This window comes from Somniosus microcephalus, chromosome 13 (genome assembly GCF_052327205.1).
Source record: "Somniosus microcephalus isolate GS21.2 chromosome 13, FLI_Smic_1.0, whole genome shotgun sequence".
Taxonomy (NCBI): domain Eukaryota; kingdom Metazoa; phylum Chordata; class Chondrichthyes; order Squaliformes; family Somniosidae; genus Somniosus; species Somniosus microcephalus.
In genome coordinates, this window is record NC_140999.1 from 35,276,413 (window position 1) to 35,292,108 (window position 15,696).

General features: G+C 45.6%; 1 protein-coding gene across 1 annotated transcript in view; it reads left to right on the forward strand.

Annotated features, from left to right (window-relative positions):
* Nucleotides 1–15,696, forward strand: part of adamts10 (ADAM metallopeptidase with thrombospondin type 1 motif, 10) — a 233,009-nt gene that overhangs the window by 210,524 nt on the left and 6,789 nt on the right. The window contains exons 22-24 of the mRNA XM_086004738.1: nucleotides 3,611–3,815; nucleotides 7,226–7,402; nucleotides 11,514–11,670. Of these exons, the coding sequence (XP_085860864.1) occupies nucleotides 3,611–3,815; nucleotides 7,226–7,402; nucleotides 11,514–11,670 (539 nt within the window). The remainder of the gene's footprint in view (nucleotides 1–3,610; nucleotides 3,816–7,225; nucleotides 7,403–11,513; nucleotides 11,671–15,696) is intronic.

Genomic DNA, 15,696 nt, shown 5'->3' on the forward strand with positions numbered 1-15,696 from the left:
CGCATAAGAGGTTAGCGTGCAAAATTAAGGCACATGGGATTGGGGGCAAGGCATTGACTTGGATAGAGAACTGGTTGGCGGACAGAAAGCAAAGAGTTGGAATAAACGGGTCGTTTTCCGAGTGGCAGGCAGTGACTAGTGGGGTACCGCAAGGATCGGTCCTAGGACCCCAGCTGTTCACAATATATATTAATGATCTGGATGAGGGAATTGGATGTAATATCTCCAAAGTTGCAGATGACACAAGGCTGGGTGGGAGGGTATGCTGTGAGGAGGATGTCATGAAACTCCAGTACGATTTGGACAGGTTAGGTGATTGGGCAGAAACATGGCAAATGCACTATAATGTGGATAAATGTGAGGTTATCCACTTTGGAGGCAAAAACAGGAAGGCAGATTATTATTTGAATGGCAATAGATTGGGTGAAGGGGAAGTGCAAAGAGACCTGGGTGTTCTGGTGCACCAGTCGCTGAAGGTAAGCATGCAGGTGCAGCAGGCGGTTAAGAAGGCAAATGGTATGTTGGCCTTCGTAGCAAGAGGGTTCGAGTACAGGAATAAGGATGTCTTGCTACAGTTGTACAGGGCCTTGGTGAGACCGCACCTTGAGTATTGTGTGCAGTTTTGGTCGCCTTATCTGAGGAAGGACGTTCTTGCCATGGAAGGAGTGCAGCGAAGATTCACCAGGCTGATACCTGGGATGGCAGGAATGACGTATGAGGAGAGATTGCGTCGATTGGGCTTATACTCACTGGAGTTTAGAAGATTGAGAGGGGATCTCATCGAAACCTATAAAATTCTGTCAGGCCTGGACAGACTAGATGCTGGAAGGATGTTCCCGATGGTCGGAGAGTCCAGAACCAGGGGTCATAGTCTAAGGATAAGGGGTAGGACATTTAGGACTGAAATGAGGAGGAATTTCTTCACCCAAAGAGTGGTGAACCTGTGGAATTCTCTGCCACAGAGGGCGGTGGAGGCCAGTTCATTAAATATATTCAAGAAAGAGTTGGATATATTTCTTAAGGCTAAAGGGATCAAGGGATATGGGGAGAAGGCAGGGACAGGGTACTGAATTTGAATGATCAGCCATGATCTCATTGAATGGCGGAGCAGGCTCGAAGGGCCGAATGGCCTACTCCTGCTCCTATCTTCTATGTTTCTATCTTGTAGGCTGCCTGTGAATTTCCTCAGGGCAGTGCTCAATGATGTGCTCCAGGGTCTGATTAGGAGCACCACAGTCACATGATGGGGATGCTTTAATCTTCCATCTATGGAGAAGATGGCAACATCTACCATGACCAGTTCTGAGGCGGCTGATGGTTGTCCACTGTTTGCGAGGAAGGTTTGATCCTTCAGGTTGTACTGTGGGGTCCTCTATAAGGAATCCATTTCATATGTCATAGATCTTCCAAGCATTTTGCCATTGGTCATCATGGTTGAGGGGAGATCGCTGAAGGGCTTCAGCGACGGTCCAAAATAGCCTTCTAGATTTGAGATGGGTTGGTGGTAGGTTGTTCAAGTCGGCCTGGATCGGCATGTCTTCGCTGGTGTAGCGGTTGTATTCTCTGGAGACTGCATATTCGCGGCGTAGGTGTGCAAGCACGGGCAGCCAAGGTGTTAATGTCGATAAAAGTGTCCCGGTGATAATTCTCATTGTAGAATTCAGCTGGACATCAACAGATTTGACATGCGGACTCGATAGCCATGCCGGAGAGCAGTACTCCAGTAGAGTACACCAGGGCGAGTGCTGCCATACGGAGGGTTTGAGCGTCTGCTCCCCATGTGGATCCGGCAAGTTTCTGGATCAAGTTCACCCTACTCTTTAGTTTCTTCCCAAGGTTCTGGAGATGTTGTCTATAGGACAGGGTGCGATCAAGCGTGACTCCTAAATAGGAGGGTTTTTTGGCATGGTTTATCTCTGCGCCGCAAAAGGAGACATTCAAAGCTTGGTTTGCTTGATGGGTGTTGAGGTGACAACTTCGGCCAAACCCACAAAAGACTGTTACCTCGACATTCCACATTAGCATCCATCAAGCGTAAGGGTTTAAATAAATGTTATAAGAATTTTTTTTAATTATTTAAACATTCCCTTACATTTAAAATTAGTTTAGATTATGTTTGTCCCATTTAAAACTGTTTAAATGTATTTTTCAAAAAATTTCATTTTTATTTTAAATGTTGAATTAAATGGTATTTTAATTCATTTTGAACCTGTGACGATTTATTTTTATTTCAGTGCTGGGATTCCTGTTATGCTCATGGGGATTCCGTACGTAAATGGAATTCCCATAAGCATAATGGGAATCCCCCTTTGTCATTGGTTGGACCGGCCCACGTGATCCCAGGGACTCTTGCGAACTGCAAGCACCCCTGGGATACGTGGGCCTTTACGCAGGCGTACACCTGCAGGCTCAGGAGCGCAAGAGTCCAGAGCAATCGGGTAGGTGCGGAGTTTCCACCCCATTAACTTTCAAAGGGAATTGGCTAAATACTCGTAGGGAAAAGATTTGCAGGGCTATGGGGAAAGAGCAGGGGGAGTGGGACTAATTGAATAGCTCTTTGAAAGAGCTGGCACAGGCACGATGGGCCAGATGTCCTCCTTCAGTACCATATCATTCTATGATTCTCATACACCAAATCATTGGAGGTAGGATATTCTTAATCCAGAAGATGCTTTCAAGCTTTGCAGGTGACTTTTGGAGCTAAATTGAATTAAAGTCAAATACGTTGAACTAAATGGGTGTAATTAACCATACCCGCTCGGCAGAAATCAGGCAAGCGAGCAGTTAAAAGCGAGGTGACTTGCCCGCCGGCATCCCACATCAATCCCACAGTTTTCTACATTAACTTGCTCTTCTGGCAAGGACACACGTCTAAAGCCAGAGCGATCCTTCTTTAAATATGCAGAGGGGGCTCCAATGACTGCAGTTTAACCGGCGGCCTGAGTGGGGAAGCCGTTCTGGCTTTTCCGCCAGGTGAAGACAGCAGGGAGAACATCTGGGGCCAGAAGGTACTTTCATTTTAAACTTTTTTTTTATTTGTGTGGCCAAGAGTAGCTGGAGTGCGGCTCCAAAGGACAGCGAGAGCCTCCCAAAGCCTCATCCCCGTGACTTGTCCTGTTATCTGTGGTGCCAGCCGGTGGCCTCCTGCCACCCAAAATTCCACTCCCGAACGTTGGCCAGCTGCTGCTTCTCACCTGTTTCAGTTAGGCAGCTGACCGGCGGCATGCAGATGAGGCCTGGTAGTTAAAATTGCTTGGGTCTCACACTGTCGAGGTCAGGGGGTTTGGCGTTGGCTTTGCCACCCGCCCGCCCAATTCCCACTCCCGGTTAAAATCGAGGCTTAAATTTTCAGCAGTCGTTAACACTCTTCAGATGTGTCTGGCTGTACAGTGGATGTGAGTCCCACAGGCAAACTCACAAAGTGTGTAAGTGATGGATTCAAGTTGGGCCACTAGACTGAATGCTGTGCCTCGGCAAGAACCAAGCTTTTACCTGTGGAAACCAGCCAATCATCTGAGCCACACAATGTTGGTGTCAGATATTTGAAGTATTTGTGTATTTATGGATCTGTACATAAACAAAAAGTCATTTATATTTTACACTTTTCCAGCTGGATTGTAGGTGACTGGTCCGAATGTAGTCGGACCTGCAATGGTGGACTTCGCACTCGGGATGTAATGTGTATCCAAAAAGTCACTGCTTCTGAAGAAAAAGTGCTAGATGATAGTTACTGTACAAAAGAACGCCCAATAATAAAGGAAAGTTGCAATAACCACACCTGTCCACCTGAATGGGTTCCCCTTGACTGGTCTGAGGTAATGCATACTTTATTCTTCCTATAGGATTTTAAAGTGTCCAATCAATAGGAAGGTGTTTATCGACAAAGCTTAGGAAATACTAGGATGCAACTCAGTGGTATTTAATTGTAAGTCAAAACAAGTTATTCCTTTTAGGGTAGAAATTCTGGTCAGCAGAAGGAGTGGAACTGCGATGTAATCTCTACAAATTGAGATGGATCCCAGATCCACCATGTTCTGCCCCTTCATTCCTTGCCCCATAAATTGCACAGGAGGGCAGGTACTTCTTATGTCTACCCCCATTATGTTGAGGAATCACTTTGGAGACATTCCCAGGCTACCTTGGGAATTCCACTTAGCTGGCCTCTAATAGACCCTGTGGGAGCTGCACCTGCTGGGATCAGGTGTGGGTCTCACTTTTGGCCTTAAAAAGGCTTCATCACTGTAGCAAAGGTGTCAGGAGAGCTAGAAACATTTTGCAGCCATTTGTATTCAGCCTATTCCCAGTCTTGGAGCGCCCCTCTCAGACTGGCAGAATGCCATTCCAAATTCAATCTTTTCAGCAGGGTAGGTACCTCTGTTGCACAATACAGACAAACGCGCCCTCCCTGGCTCTTCTCTGCACTGCCTCCAGTGCTTGAATGTCTCCCTTGTGTCTCGGTGACCAGAACTGCACACAGTATCAAGGTGCAATTTGACTAAAGTACTGCACAATTTGGTCACTGCTTCCGCTGACTTGTATTCGATTAAGAACATAAGAAATAGCAACAGGAGTAGACCATACGGCCCCTCGAGCCTGTATGGATTATGGCTGATCTTCTACCTCAACTCCACTTACCCGGCCTATCCCCATATGCTTTGGTTATGGAGTTTAACATTTCACTGGCTTTGTTTGCTGCTTTTCATCGGTTGGACATGTTAAGCACTGAGTCCACTAAGACTCCTAGGCCTCTTACCCCTTCATCCTTGGCTAATTCAACACTGTTCATGGAGTTCATCTACCATTTTTCTGACTACTTATGTAGTTATATTATCTGGCTCATTTTGCAATTTCGGAGCTGCCTCCTCCAGTTCCATTGCCCCAACTAGGAACAGGCATAGGCCATTCAGTCCCTCGAGCCTGCTCCACCATTCAATTCATAGCTTCTCTGTACCTCATCAGACTCCTAGTTTGGTATCATCTGTAAATTTGACCACTTTGCTTTGAGTTTCTGAATCCAATCATGTATGTAAATTATATACAGTAGTCGTTCCAATATGGGGCTAAAAAGTGGCAAAAAATGAACTTCAGTAATATTGAAGAGAACTTCCCTCCTGTGCTCCACTTGCAGTGCTGCCTACCATCCTGTTGCCTGAAATAACACTGCCAGCTTCCAGGCAGACCCAGAAATTCAGCTAGCAACACTGTACCAGCAGGCCAGGTTCAGACAGCAACAATATGATAGCAGGGTGGGTTCAGCCTGTAAAGCAGAGAAAGCCAAGTGAACAAGCTGCAGTTTCTCCCATCAAATGGGAATGCATCCATTCTCCAGCACTCCAGGTGCCTGGCACATGACCCGATTATGCAATACACCTGAGCTGGAAAAACGGGCGGGTTTAGGTGCTTCCAGGTAGCGCACACTCCAGCTGCACCTTGCATCTTTTGCGCATATTCGCAGTGGGGAGAGGAATATGGGGGCACATCAAGAATAAGAAGGGATGAATATGAAAAAGTGCTAGCAGATATATAAATGATATATAGTATGATCTTTTACAAGCCTATAAAAATAAAAGAATGGCTGAAGAGAGTGCAGGACCACTGAAGTGGGAAATCACATTTTTGAGGATGAAGGTATGACAGAAATATATATTAAATAATGGTAGAACTGAGAATATAGGTGTACTAGAGGAGAAGGCAGAACAGTTGTTAGCGGTCGCTGTATTCTGAAAAAATGAACAGACCTCAAGGTGGATAAATTTCCAGACCCCGTTGACGTGCTCGAGGCTGTTGAAGAAAATCAGAGAGGAGGACATAAGAACATAAGAAATAGGAGCAGGAGTAGGCCATTCAGCCCTTCGAGCCTGCTCCGCCATTCAATGAGATCATGGCTGATCTTCTGTCTCAACTCCATTCACTGGCCCTATCGCCATATCCCTTGATGCCCTTACTAGTCGGAAATCTTCAATTTCAATTTCAATTTTATTTGCCATATGTAACTAGTACAATGGAATGCTTACTCCCCGATCACTCCCACAATAAGCTGTGGGAGCTCACAGAGATGCGTCGCTATTCTCCAGTGCCATGTTCAGAAAAGTCAATTCAATGGCATCCAATGGCAGTGGGAACACGATGTCCCTCTGCCGCTCCGTCACCGTGGCCTCCTCCTCACTGTTGCCAGCTCCACGATGTGGTGGCCTGCTTCTCCCACTCACGGTCTGGCCTCTGGCACCATGCCCGGCTCTCCTTCCTCCCAAGTCGGAAATCTTTCGACTTCTGTTTTGAATATACCCAATGACTGAGCCTCCACAGCCCTCTGGGGTAGAGAATTCCAAAGATTCACCACCCTCTGTGTGAAGAAATTTCTTCTCATCTCAGTCCTGAATGGCCGACCCCTTATCTTGAGTCTGTGGCCCCTGGAAATATCAGAGGCTCCGACCACAATTTTTTGATCTTTTCCCATCTGCTGCAAACCTCCTCCATGCCCTTGTTCCCTCCAGACTCGACTATTCCAACGCTCTCCTGGCCAGCCTCCCATCTTCCTCCATCCATAAGCTTCAGCTCATCCAAAACTCTGCTGCTCGCATCGTAACCCGCACCAAACCCCACTCGCTTATCACCCCTGTGCCCGCTGACCTATATTCGCTCCCGGTCCACCAACGCCTTGATTTTAAAATTGTCATCCTTATGATCAAATCACTCCATGGCCGTACCCCTCCCTATCTCTGTACCCTCTTTCAGCCCTACAACCCTCCAAGAACTCTGCCCTGTAGTGCATCCCCTACATTAAACTTTAAATAGCCATTTTGTTGACAGCAATTGATCAGAGTGGTTAATTGCTTTTGGGAAAGCAAGCTCCGGAGAATGTAGCACTAATTATGAATTTCTTCTTCACCTTGCAAGTATAGTGGCAATCCACTTAATGCAAGAGCCAGACTCCGCCGCCAAATCCTTTCCTTCCCTGAAGCAAGTGCCCCAATTGTTCTATACCTGACGCAGGTCTCTGCCCTCAATATGTGAATTCCACTTTCCTGGAACTTGGGATAGGGTCAGAGAAGCATCTCTGAAGTGAATAGAAGTTCTGTCCCAAAAGCCCTGCAGAGAAATTTCAGGGCTTTTTTTTCTCTTGATGGTAGTATCCAGCTTATACCAAAAAATAAATCATGGTGAAATGTGTATCATATTTCAAAATATTAGTGTGTCTTTTTCTTTTTCTTTTTTTTTTAAACAGTGTACACCAAGTTGTGGAACAGGTAATCGGCACCGTATTGTACTTTGCAAGAGCAGTGATTACACTGTGACATATCCAGCTTCCCGTTGCCCTGCGGACTCCAAACCTCCCACCCGAATGCGATGTACTTTACAACGATGTCCGCTCCCTCGCTGGGTAGCAGGAGAATGGAGCCCGGTAATCAGTATAGCGATATAAGTTGTTGTCCCATGCAGGGAAATATGGTTGCACTCTGTACAAATAAGGTTTCAAGTAGATATAACGCCCCATATAGTAAAGTTTTTCATTAATTCAAGTCCAGGCTCAAGTTAAAAAGTTACTTCAGAGTGTAAATTTTGAAAGTATTCCAATATTCCATACATGAAATATCAATTTAAAAAAAAAATAACTTTGTACAAAGCTAGGCCCCCTCTGTTTTGTTTTGCTTGCAGTTAAAAAAGTGATAAATGTTTGAAGTAACCCATCAAGCAAGGCAAAAATATTGGGATTATTCAAAATATATCTAGGTGCCATCTTGGGAGAGTTAATGTACTTCAGGGATGAACTTTGATAGTATTTTCTCATCCCTCAGTTTTCTTAAATTTTTATAAGGTACTAAGTAATGATTTTTAAAATTCAATTTTCAGCTTTTTGCAAAATGTTTGTTATGGTGTCATGTTGAATTATTTTAAGTAGCTGGCAGAGCATTGATATCTAGATGTTGTTACCATGGTAGTCATAGTACAGGTAGACTACCCTTTATCCGGACTTCCGAAAACCGAAACCCTCTAAAAACCGAAGGTTTTTTCGGTCAGCGTAAGTCATGCGCACGACATGACCAGAGTGGCGCACGACTTACAGGCCTAGCCGGATAAGGGATAGTGTAGCATTTTTCCGCACTTCTGAAAACCGAAATCGCTCAGCATAAGTGTACCAGCCTTTATCCCTGTAACTACAGTATTTATAGTCGCTATTTATCCCACCCTTTCGGATAAGGGATAGTGTATCCTTTATCCGCACTCCCGAAAACCGAATTACCTCTGAAAACCGAAGTGTTTTCGCGCACCTTCCGAAATCCGAAATTTTCCTAAAGCCGAAACACGGCTGGTCCCGAGGTTTTCGGATAAAGGATAGTCTACCTGTAAATGCTGCATTGCTATATGTACTATTTTATTTTAACTTTGAAATAATAACACAGAAAACAGTGAAATAACAGTGTCAGTAGAAAAATGCACATAGCAGTGCATCATCTCCAGAATGGACTTCCCAACTGTTCTCCACATCGGCCTTCCTTTCTCAATTCTTCAGAAATTCCAGTTAATCCAGAGCTTTATTGTCCAAGCCTACTCCCACACACAGTCCTGCACGGCAATTATGGTTATTAACAATTTAATTGGCTTCTTGTTTCCCCGTACAAGAACTTCAAGGCCTCTGAAGCCTGCCACAGCACGGGCTGCAGGCAACCTCAATGTTTCTTCTTTTCTGGCCTGTGCAAGGCTGCACCTCCCCGGGTGTATGCCTGGGCTTAACAGGCACACATTCCTGAATCCAGCATTCAAAGGGCTCAAATCTTCAGCCCGATGATGTCATCAGTGCTGACACCCCATTTTAACTCACTGATTCGGGAGGCCGAAACCAGGCCAAACCCAACAGGTCTACCATGGCAGGAGTCCATGGAGTGGCCAGAAGAGGCTACGGCAAATTTAAAATTTTACATTTATGTGGAATGCTTCAGGGCCAAGAGGAACAGGAGTGCTTCCCCCAGACCCCACAAGGAGTCCTTGGGTCTCCCCAGCCACGGCCTTCCCTGTATCTCACCCGACCAGTATCGGCTCTGCAACCCCTCCTCCCAGGTACTTACTTTATGCCGGGGAGCATTCCCTTGGATCTTCAGCTTCCGGTTCCCATCCCAATTCCCGCATCCACCCGCAGGAAACTGATTTTTAAAAATTCAAATGAGGTCTGGCAGGTAAAATCTGCTGGGCCTAATCTCCTTCCAGGTTCACCACTTGCTTCAGGTCCCCTCACAGCAATTGGTCCCGAGTTCAGATTGACCCCAGTTGCCTGGACTGAGCAGAAGTGGAAATAAGTTCCTATTGGCAGAGGGGTCGAGAACCAGAGGACACAGATTTAAGGTGATTGGCAAAAGAACCAAAGGTGACATAAGAATAAACTTTTTTACGCAGCGAGTGGTTAGGATCTGGAATGCAATGCCTGAAAGGGTGGTGGAGGCAGACTCAATCACGGCTTTCAAAAAGGAGTTGGATAAGTACCTGAAAGGAAGAAAATTGCAGGGCTATGGGGAAAGGGCGGGGGAGTGGGACTAGCTGAGGTGCTCTTGCAGAGAGCCTGCATGGGCTCAACGGGCCGAATGGCCTTCTTCCGTGCTATAACCATTCTATGATTCTATGACAACAGTACTGTTCCATTAGCATCTCCATGATCATTGTTCTTTCCTGCATGCTCCATAATTTTACCATTTAAATAAGTCTAATGATGGAGGACAAGGCCCATCGACAGGCAGCACCAGAGGATAACTATGAGGATGTTGCTGCTGAAATATTACTTGTATGATAATATACTGTATAGCGTGCTGTTACACTGTAGTGTATGCCTGTAGAGGAGAAATAGCATGAGAAGGATGGTACTAACCTCGGCTTCACCCTAACCTGTTCGATCTATGTTCTCAATCTCTAGGATTCGCACTGTAGCTTTAAGTTTCCTGGGTTGCTTTACAGTTTTTTCTACTCTAGATATTTTTGGGTTGTGTTTTAAATAACTGTTTAGGTGGGCTAATGCCAAATGTTCTAGAGATTTTTTCTCACTTGCCCACATATCTAGGTAAAGTTTTTAGCACGACTAAGGAATCCTCTTCAGTTATTCCAGATGCTGGTTTTAACCTCCCCCCACCACCCCCAAATGATTTTTTTTCCATTCAGAAGATGGCAGAGTAACACTGCACTTCATTAGGATATCAGCTTGGCTCAGCTAGTAGCACATTCACCTCTGAATACAAGATTGCGGCGTCAAGCTCTATTCCAGAAACTGAGCATATAATCTAGACTGACACGTCAGTGCAGTACTGGGGGAGTCCTACATTGTTCGAGTTTCTGTCTTTTGGAGGAGGTGTTAAACCGAGGCTGTTTCTGCCCACTCAGGTGGACATAAATGATCCCACAGCACTTTTTGCAAAAGAGCAGGAGTTCTCCTGGTGTTCTGGCCAGCATTCAGTTATCAACCAGCCTCACCAAAAACAGATTAACTGGTCATTCATCTCGTTTGTTAGAGAAGATTGGCCGGAATTTTCCCCTAAAAAAACGGGTGGGGCAGTTAGTGTTAAAAATGGGATTCCTGACCTGATCCCGCCTCCAACCTGCCCACTTCCGGTTTTGCCAGAAGCGGGACGGGTGAGTAAACAACCCGCTTCCAGGGGCCGTTACCTCAATTTAAATATTGTAATGAGGCTGGAAGCCTGTTTCCCTGTCCATTTTGTGTTTAACTGCCTGTGGACGGGTTTCACACAAATCGTGAAACCCGGCAGTTAAACAGAGGCGAGAACTGCTGCATCCAGGAGGTAATTGGTTTTACACCTACCTCCTGGATCCAGGGGCCCGACCATACCCACCCCACGATAGGAGACCCCCCCCCTCCCAACGAGGCCTCCGATCAACCCCTCAGGCCTCCCTCCCCGACCCCCATCCCCATCCCCCCCCCCCCCAACGATGATGATGAAGCCGGCGACGATCCTCCGATGGCCGGCCCCAATTCTTTCTCCCACCCGACCCCGCCCACCCCCCCGCCGATCCTCGGCCAACTCCTGATCCCCAGCTTACCCCTCCCCCGATCCTCTCCTCCCCCCAATCCCCGACCGATTGCCGGCCCCCCTCTCGCGATCCTGCCCCCAGACCGGCCCCTCGCTTCTGAGGACTACCCGCCTGCAGCCAGCCAGTCTCTCAATCTGGCTGGTTGTGGGCGGGAATCTGAGGCCTCTCATTCCAATCAGGCCCTGCCATTGGAGTCGGCAGGGCCTGCAGGATACCCAGCCTCCCGGGTTTCCTGCCCGCCTCGGAGGCCCCCCACCCCCAATGCACCTCCCTTGAGAAAATTCCGACCTATGCCTCACCACACTCTGGATTAATGTCTTCTGCATGATGCCACCGCAAAATGCACGCTTATTGACAACTCCTGTCCTGGGGTATATATGAGGCTGCAGAAGATTCACTGTTTCCCTCCACTTATTGAACAGTCTTATGATGCTTTGTTCCATACTTGCTTAGGATAACATTTGTATTTTGTCTCTTCTCCTCAGTGTTCTGTTCAATGTGGTCTGGGTCAGCAGATGCGGATGGTTCAGTGCTTGACATACATTGGTCAGCCATCCATGGAATGTCCAGAGTCCCTTAGGCCTGCAGCCATGCAGCAGTGTGAGAGCAGATGTGAAGCTCTTCCCACTGAGAATCCAGAAGGTAAAAACTGCACCTTTTAATGCTCTATCCTTGTAATGTTTATACAAGAAAGTCCAAGTGAAATGTTCTTCAAAAAACAATGGCCTGGCTTTTCCGTGGCCTATGATGTACGCGGCCATAAGTGCCTCACAAGTTCCGTGTTTACACATGGGCTGCACATGCTCGAAAGCCCAGATCTTGCGATCTGCCAAGAATCTTCTTGACAGATCCTCTGCATGTGCAGGAAATGGACATTCGTTGGTGGAGAGTTGGACTATTTTTGGGCTATTTGCCCAACTCTTGCCCAGCGAATGCCCATGAAACTCTTAAGGCCTTCTTTTACCAGCGTAAGGATGAAAATAAATATTAAAATAAAAAATTTTAAATCATTTTAACATTCAAAAACCTGTAAAATAAATTTGTGTTATTTTTGTTTAAATGAATTTTCAAATAATTAAATTTTTGTTTTAAATGTTTAAATAAAATTGTATTTTAATTAATTTTAAACATGTAATTTTTTTTAAATTTCAAGGTTGTGTACATGTGTTTTTTGGGTGATTTCTATTAAGCTTAAGGGGATTCCGTACGTAAATGGAATCCCCATAAGCATAATGGGAATCCTATTTCTGATTGGTTGGGCTGGCCCACGTGATCCCAGGGGTGCTTGCGAACTGCATGTCTACCTGTATAGGCCCAGGAGTGCGAGTCTCCGTGGATCCAGAACCATCAGGTGGGTGCGTAGATTTATTGCAGTTCGGAGGCATCCGCCCGTGGGAAACCACCAACCGCAAATTCAGGCCCAATATATTTAGAACAGCTTAGTCTGGAATATAAATAAAAAATGCTGGAATACTCAGCAGGTCAGGCAGCGTCTGTGGAGAGAGTTAACATTTCAGGTCTGTTACCTTTCGTCAGAACTGGAAAATGTTGCAGATGTAACAGGTTTTAAGCAAGTACAGGGGCAGGGAAAGAGGGGACTGGAGGAAAGAACAAAAGGGAAGGTCTGTGATAGGGTGGAAAGCAGGAGTGATTAAATGACAAAAGAGATGATGGTGCGTGGCAAAAGAATTTGGTAATGGGACAAGTAAAGAAACAAAAGATGGGTCTAGAGGAGGTGTAAGTGGCAACAACAGAATCATTACCAACAGCTGCTGTCTGGAAAAATGGGAGCAGTGGTTATGATCTGAAATTGTTGAACTCAATGTTGAGTCCAGAAGGCTGTAAAGTGCCTAATCGAAAGTTGAAGTGCTGTTCCTCGAGCTTCCATTGAACTTAATTGAAACAGTGTAAGAGGCCGAGGTCAGAGTGGGAGAATTAAAAAATGGCAAACGACCGGAATCTCAGGGTCACGCATGCTGTTTGAACGGAGGTGTTCAGCAAAGCGATCACCCAATATGCGTTTGGTCTCCCCAATGTAGAGGAGACCCCATCATGAGCAGCGAATACAGTATACTAAATTGAAAGAAGTACAAGTAAATCGCTGTTTCACCTGGAAGGAGTGTTTGGGGCCCTGGACAGTGGGAAGGGAGGAGGTGAAAGGGCAGGTGTTGCATCCCCTGCACTTGCATGGGAAGGTGTCGTGGGAAGGGAAGCAGGTGTTGGGGTTGATGGAAGAGTGGACCAAGACGTCGCGGAGGGAACGGTCCCTTCTGGACTTTGCTCTGGATGGTTGGTAACAAATTATCCCTGGCCGTAAATCACTTTTTGCACAGTTTTGTAATTTTCCACTTTTTGCTCCATTTATGAATATTTAGCACTGATTTAGGAGACATCATGTAGCTAAGATTCACTAACTCTTTGTCAAGGGCCAGTGTATTGAAAATTTGATCGTGAGATGCAATCTATGTTTGTGATTACCTATGTGGCAAGCTCCTCCTCTCAATAATGGCTCACTAGTTAGCTGTCAACTGGAGACCAGTACTTCCCTATACAGAGAGGCAGTCACCTTGAACACTGGTACATCTCCTATGGATGGCATTGGCAAAGACCTGGCACCAAGGTGGTTTGGACCTCTTGCTGGTGAGATCGGGAGGGCAGAGCAATCACATTGCCTACCGTCCGTCCAATTAGCACAGCAGACAAATATCGCCCGCATAGTTCAGACAGATTTTCAAAGTGGGTTAGTACCTTTTAATGTCAAAGGAAAAGCTAGTGGAGCAATTTTGTTTGAAGAACTCCCCCATTGTTAATTGAAGAAGTGTAAGAATAATATTGCAGTGTTTTTTCCTAGGATCAGGCACCTCTAGAAATTACAGCATTGTTGCAATCAATAGAGTTGCATAGGGATGATGCGACTCCTCCTTCTTGGGGATCTCACTGCAACCACCTGGAGGCAATGGGCTCGATTTTCAGTGTGCCGTGGAGTCGGGATTGGAGGCGTGCGGGGGGTTAAATTCCCGAAATCGGGGGTCCCACCCCCAACCCGCCTCCATGCCACTTTCAAAGGAGGCGGGTACCCGCCCCGCACTGGGACCCGCCTCCCTGAGGCGGGAAGGGATTAATTCCAATTAACTGCCAGTTAACAGGCAGTTTTTAGCCTAATCCCTATTTTTAAGCTTGAACTGTGGGATTCCTGATGGCTCCAAACCACGGCAAGTTGGAGGAGTCGGGCCGTTGGGTTGAAGGGCTTGGAGGGGTCGAGATATCGGTGTTCAGGTGAGTGATGTGTGCATGAGTGCAAAGGTAAGTGTGCTTGGTGTGTCTAAAGTGATTAAAGAAGTGTAAATGATCTTTTCTTATCTTTTCAGCCTTCCTTCCTTTAGGTTCGGGGAGTCCCTCATCTCACTGGCACAGAAAGCAGAATGGCTGCGATCTGTCAAAAGTGACAGCCTGCAGCTTTCTGTGCAGGAGAGATTTCTAACTGAGTCTGTGGAGAAGGACTCGTGTTAGAAGTAAGACTGTCAGTGTTTGACAGCTTCAAACAGCTGTGAAACACTGATATTTCATCTGTCAAAACGTCTTGACAGATGAAATTTCAGCCTGTGACATCACCTGTTGCCGGGTGACCCTTAATTGGCCTGCTGAGCCCGCTGGGCGGGCTCAACAAGGTCAATCAAGTTAAAATCGCGTGGATTGGCCGCATCTCGATGGAGGCGGGACTACAACCACGAAAGTTGTAGTCCCGCCTCCAACCCGACTCCTGAATGAAAATCCAGCCCAAAGAGTCCTGGCATGGCAGGCTTTTGTTTAGATTAGAAGTTTCACATTTTTTTAAAATGTCATTGAAATAATGTGACAATGCGTATGCCCTTTGAACAAAAAGAAAACCCTTGGTCTTTTTTTAATTAATTTTATCGTAAGAGATGAATGAAGATCTACCTTTCAGGGAATCCTCAAAAATGAAAAAGTCAGCTTTACATTCTAGCTATTAAAAACTTAAACTGTTGTAGCAGAATGCATTCCAATTTAGCTGTTAAGGACAATTTGTCTTTCCATAGAGATAGTTCATGATATAGAATGGGGAAGAAGTCTAAAACATGAGTTAAGATATGGAGACATTTCACTTCTCCTCATTGGACCTTGACAATGATTTGGATTAGCAGTTCTCATACAATTGTCAACTACAAGTAAATGCAATTTTTCAAATATAGCTTAATGCAAAAAATGAACGGCATAAAGAATGGAGAAAAACAAGCATGTATTCTAAGAAGGAATATATTCTAGGTTAAGGTCCCTGTACAGTCAGATCATGAAATATTCCTTCAGGTTGCTTAACGACTTCATAAGGAAACGTATTGTTACATCTGCGATCTGTAGAGTATTAGTTTACATTTCATTTCAAATACTTTTCAATTCAAATTATAGACAATTGTAAGATCATTACATTCTTGCTGCCTTTCAAGAAAAGATTATAGTGAAATTTATGCTGTTGTGTAAAGTCAAATTTACATAAATGTTGACAAAGTCTTTATGAACGGTGTTTGTACCAAGAGTGTGCTGCATTAGAGAAATGCTAGCGTAACCTTCCCTGTGTTTCTTCTCAACATTGTTAGTCAAAGCATGTCTTGTAGCAGAGGACACTGGAGTTTGATTATGGTTTGGTTTCCT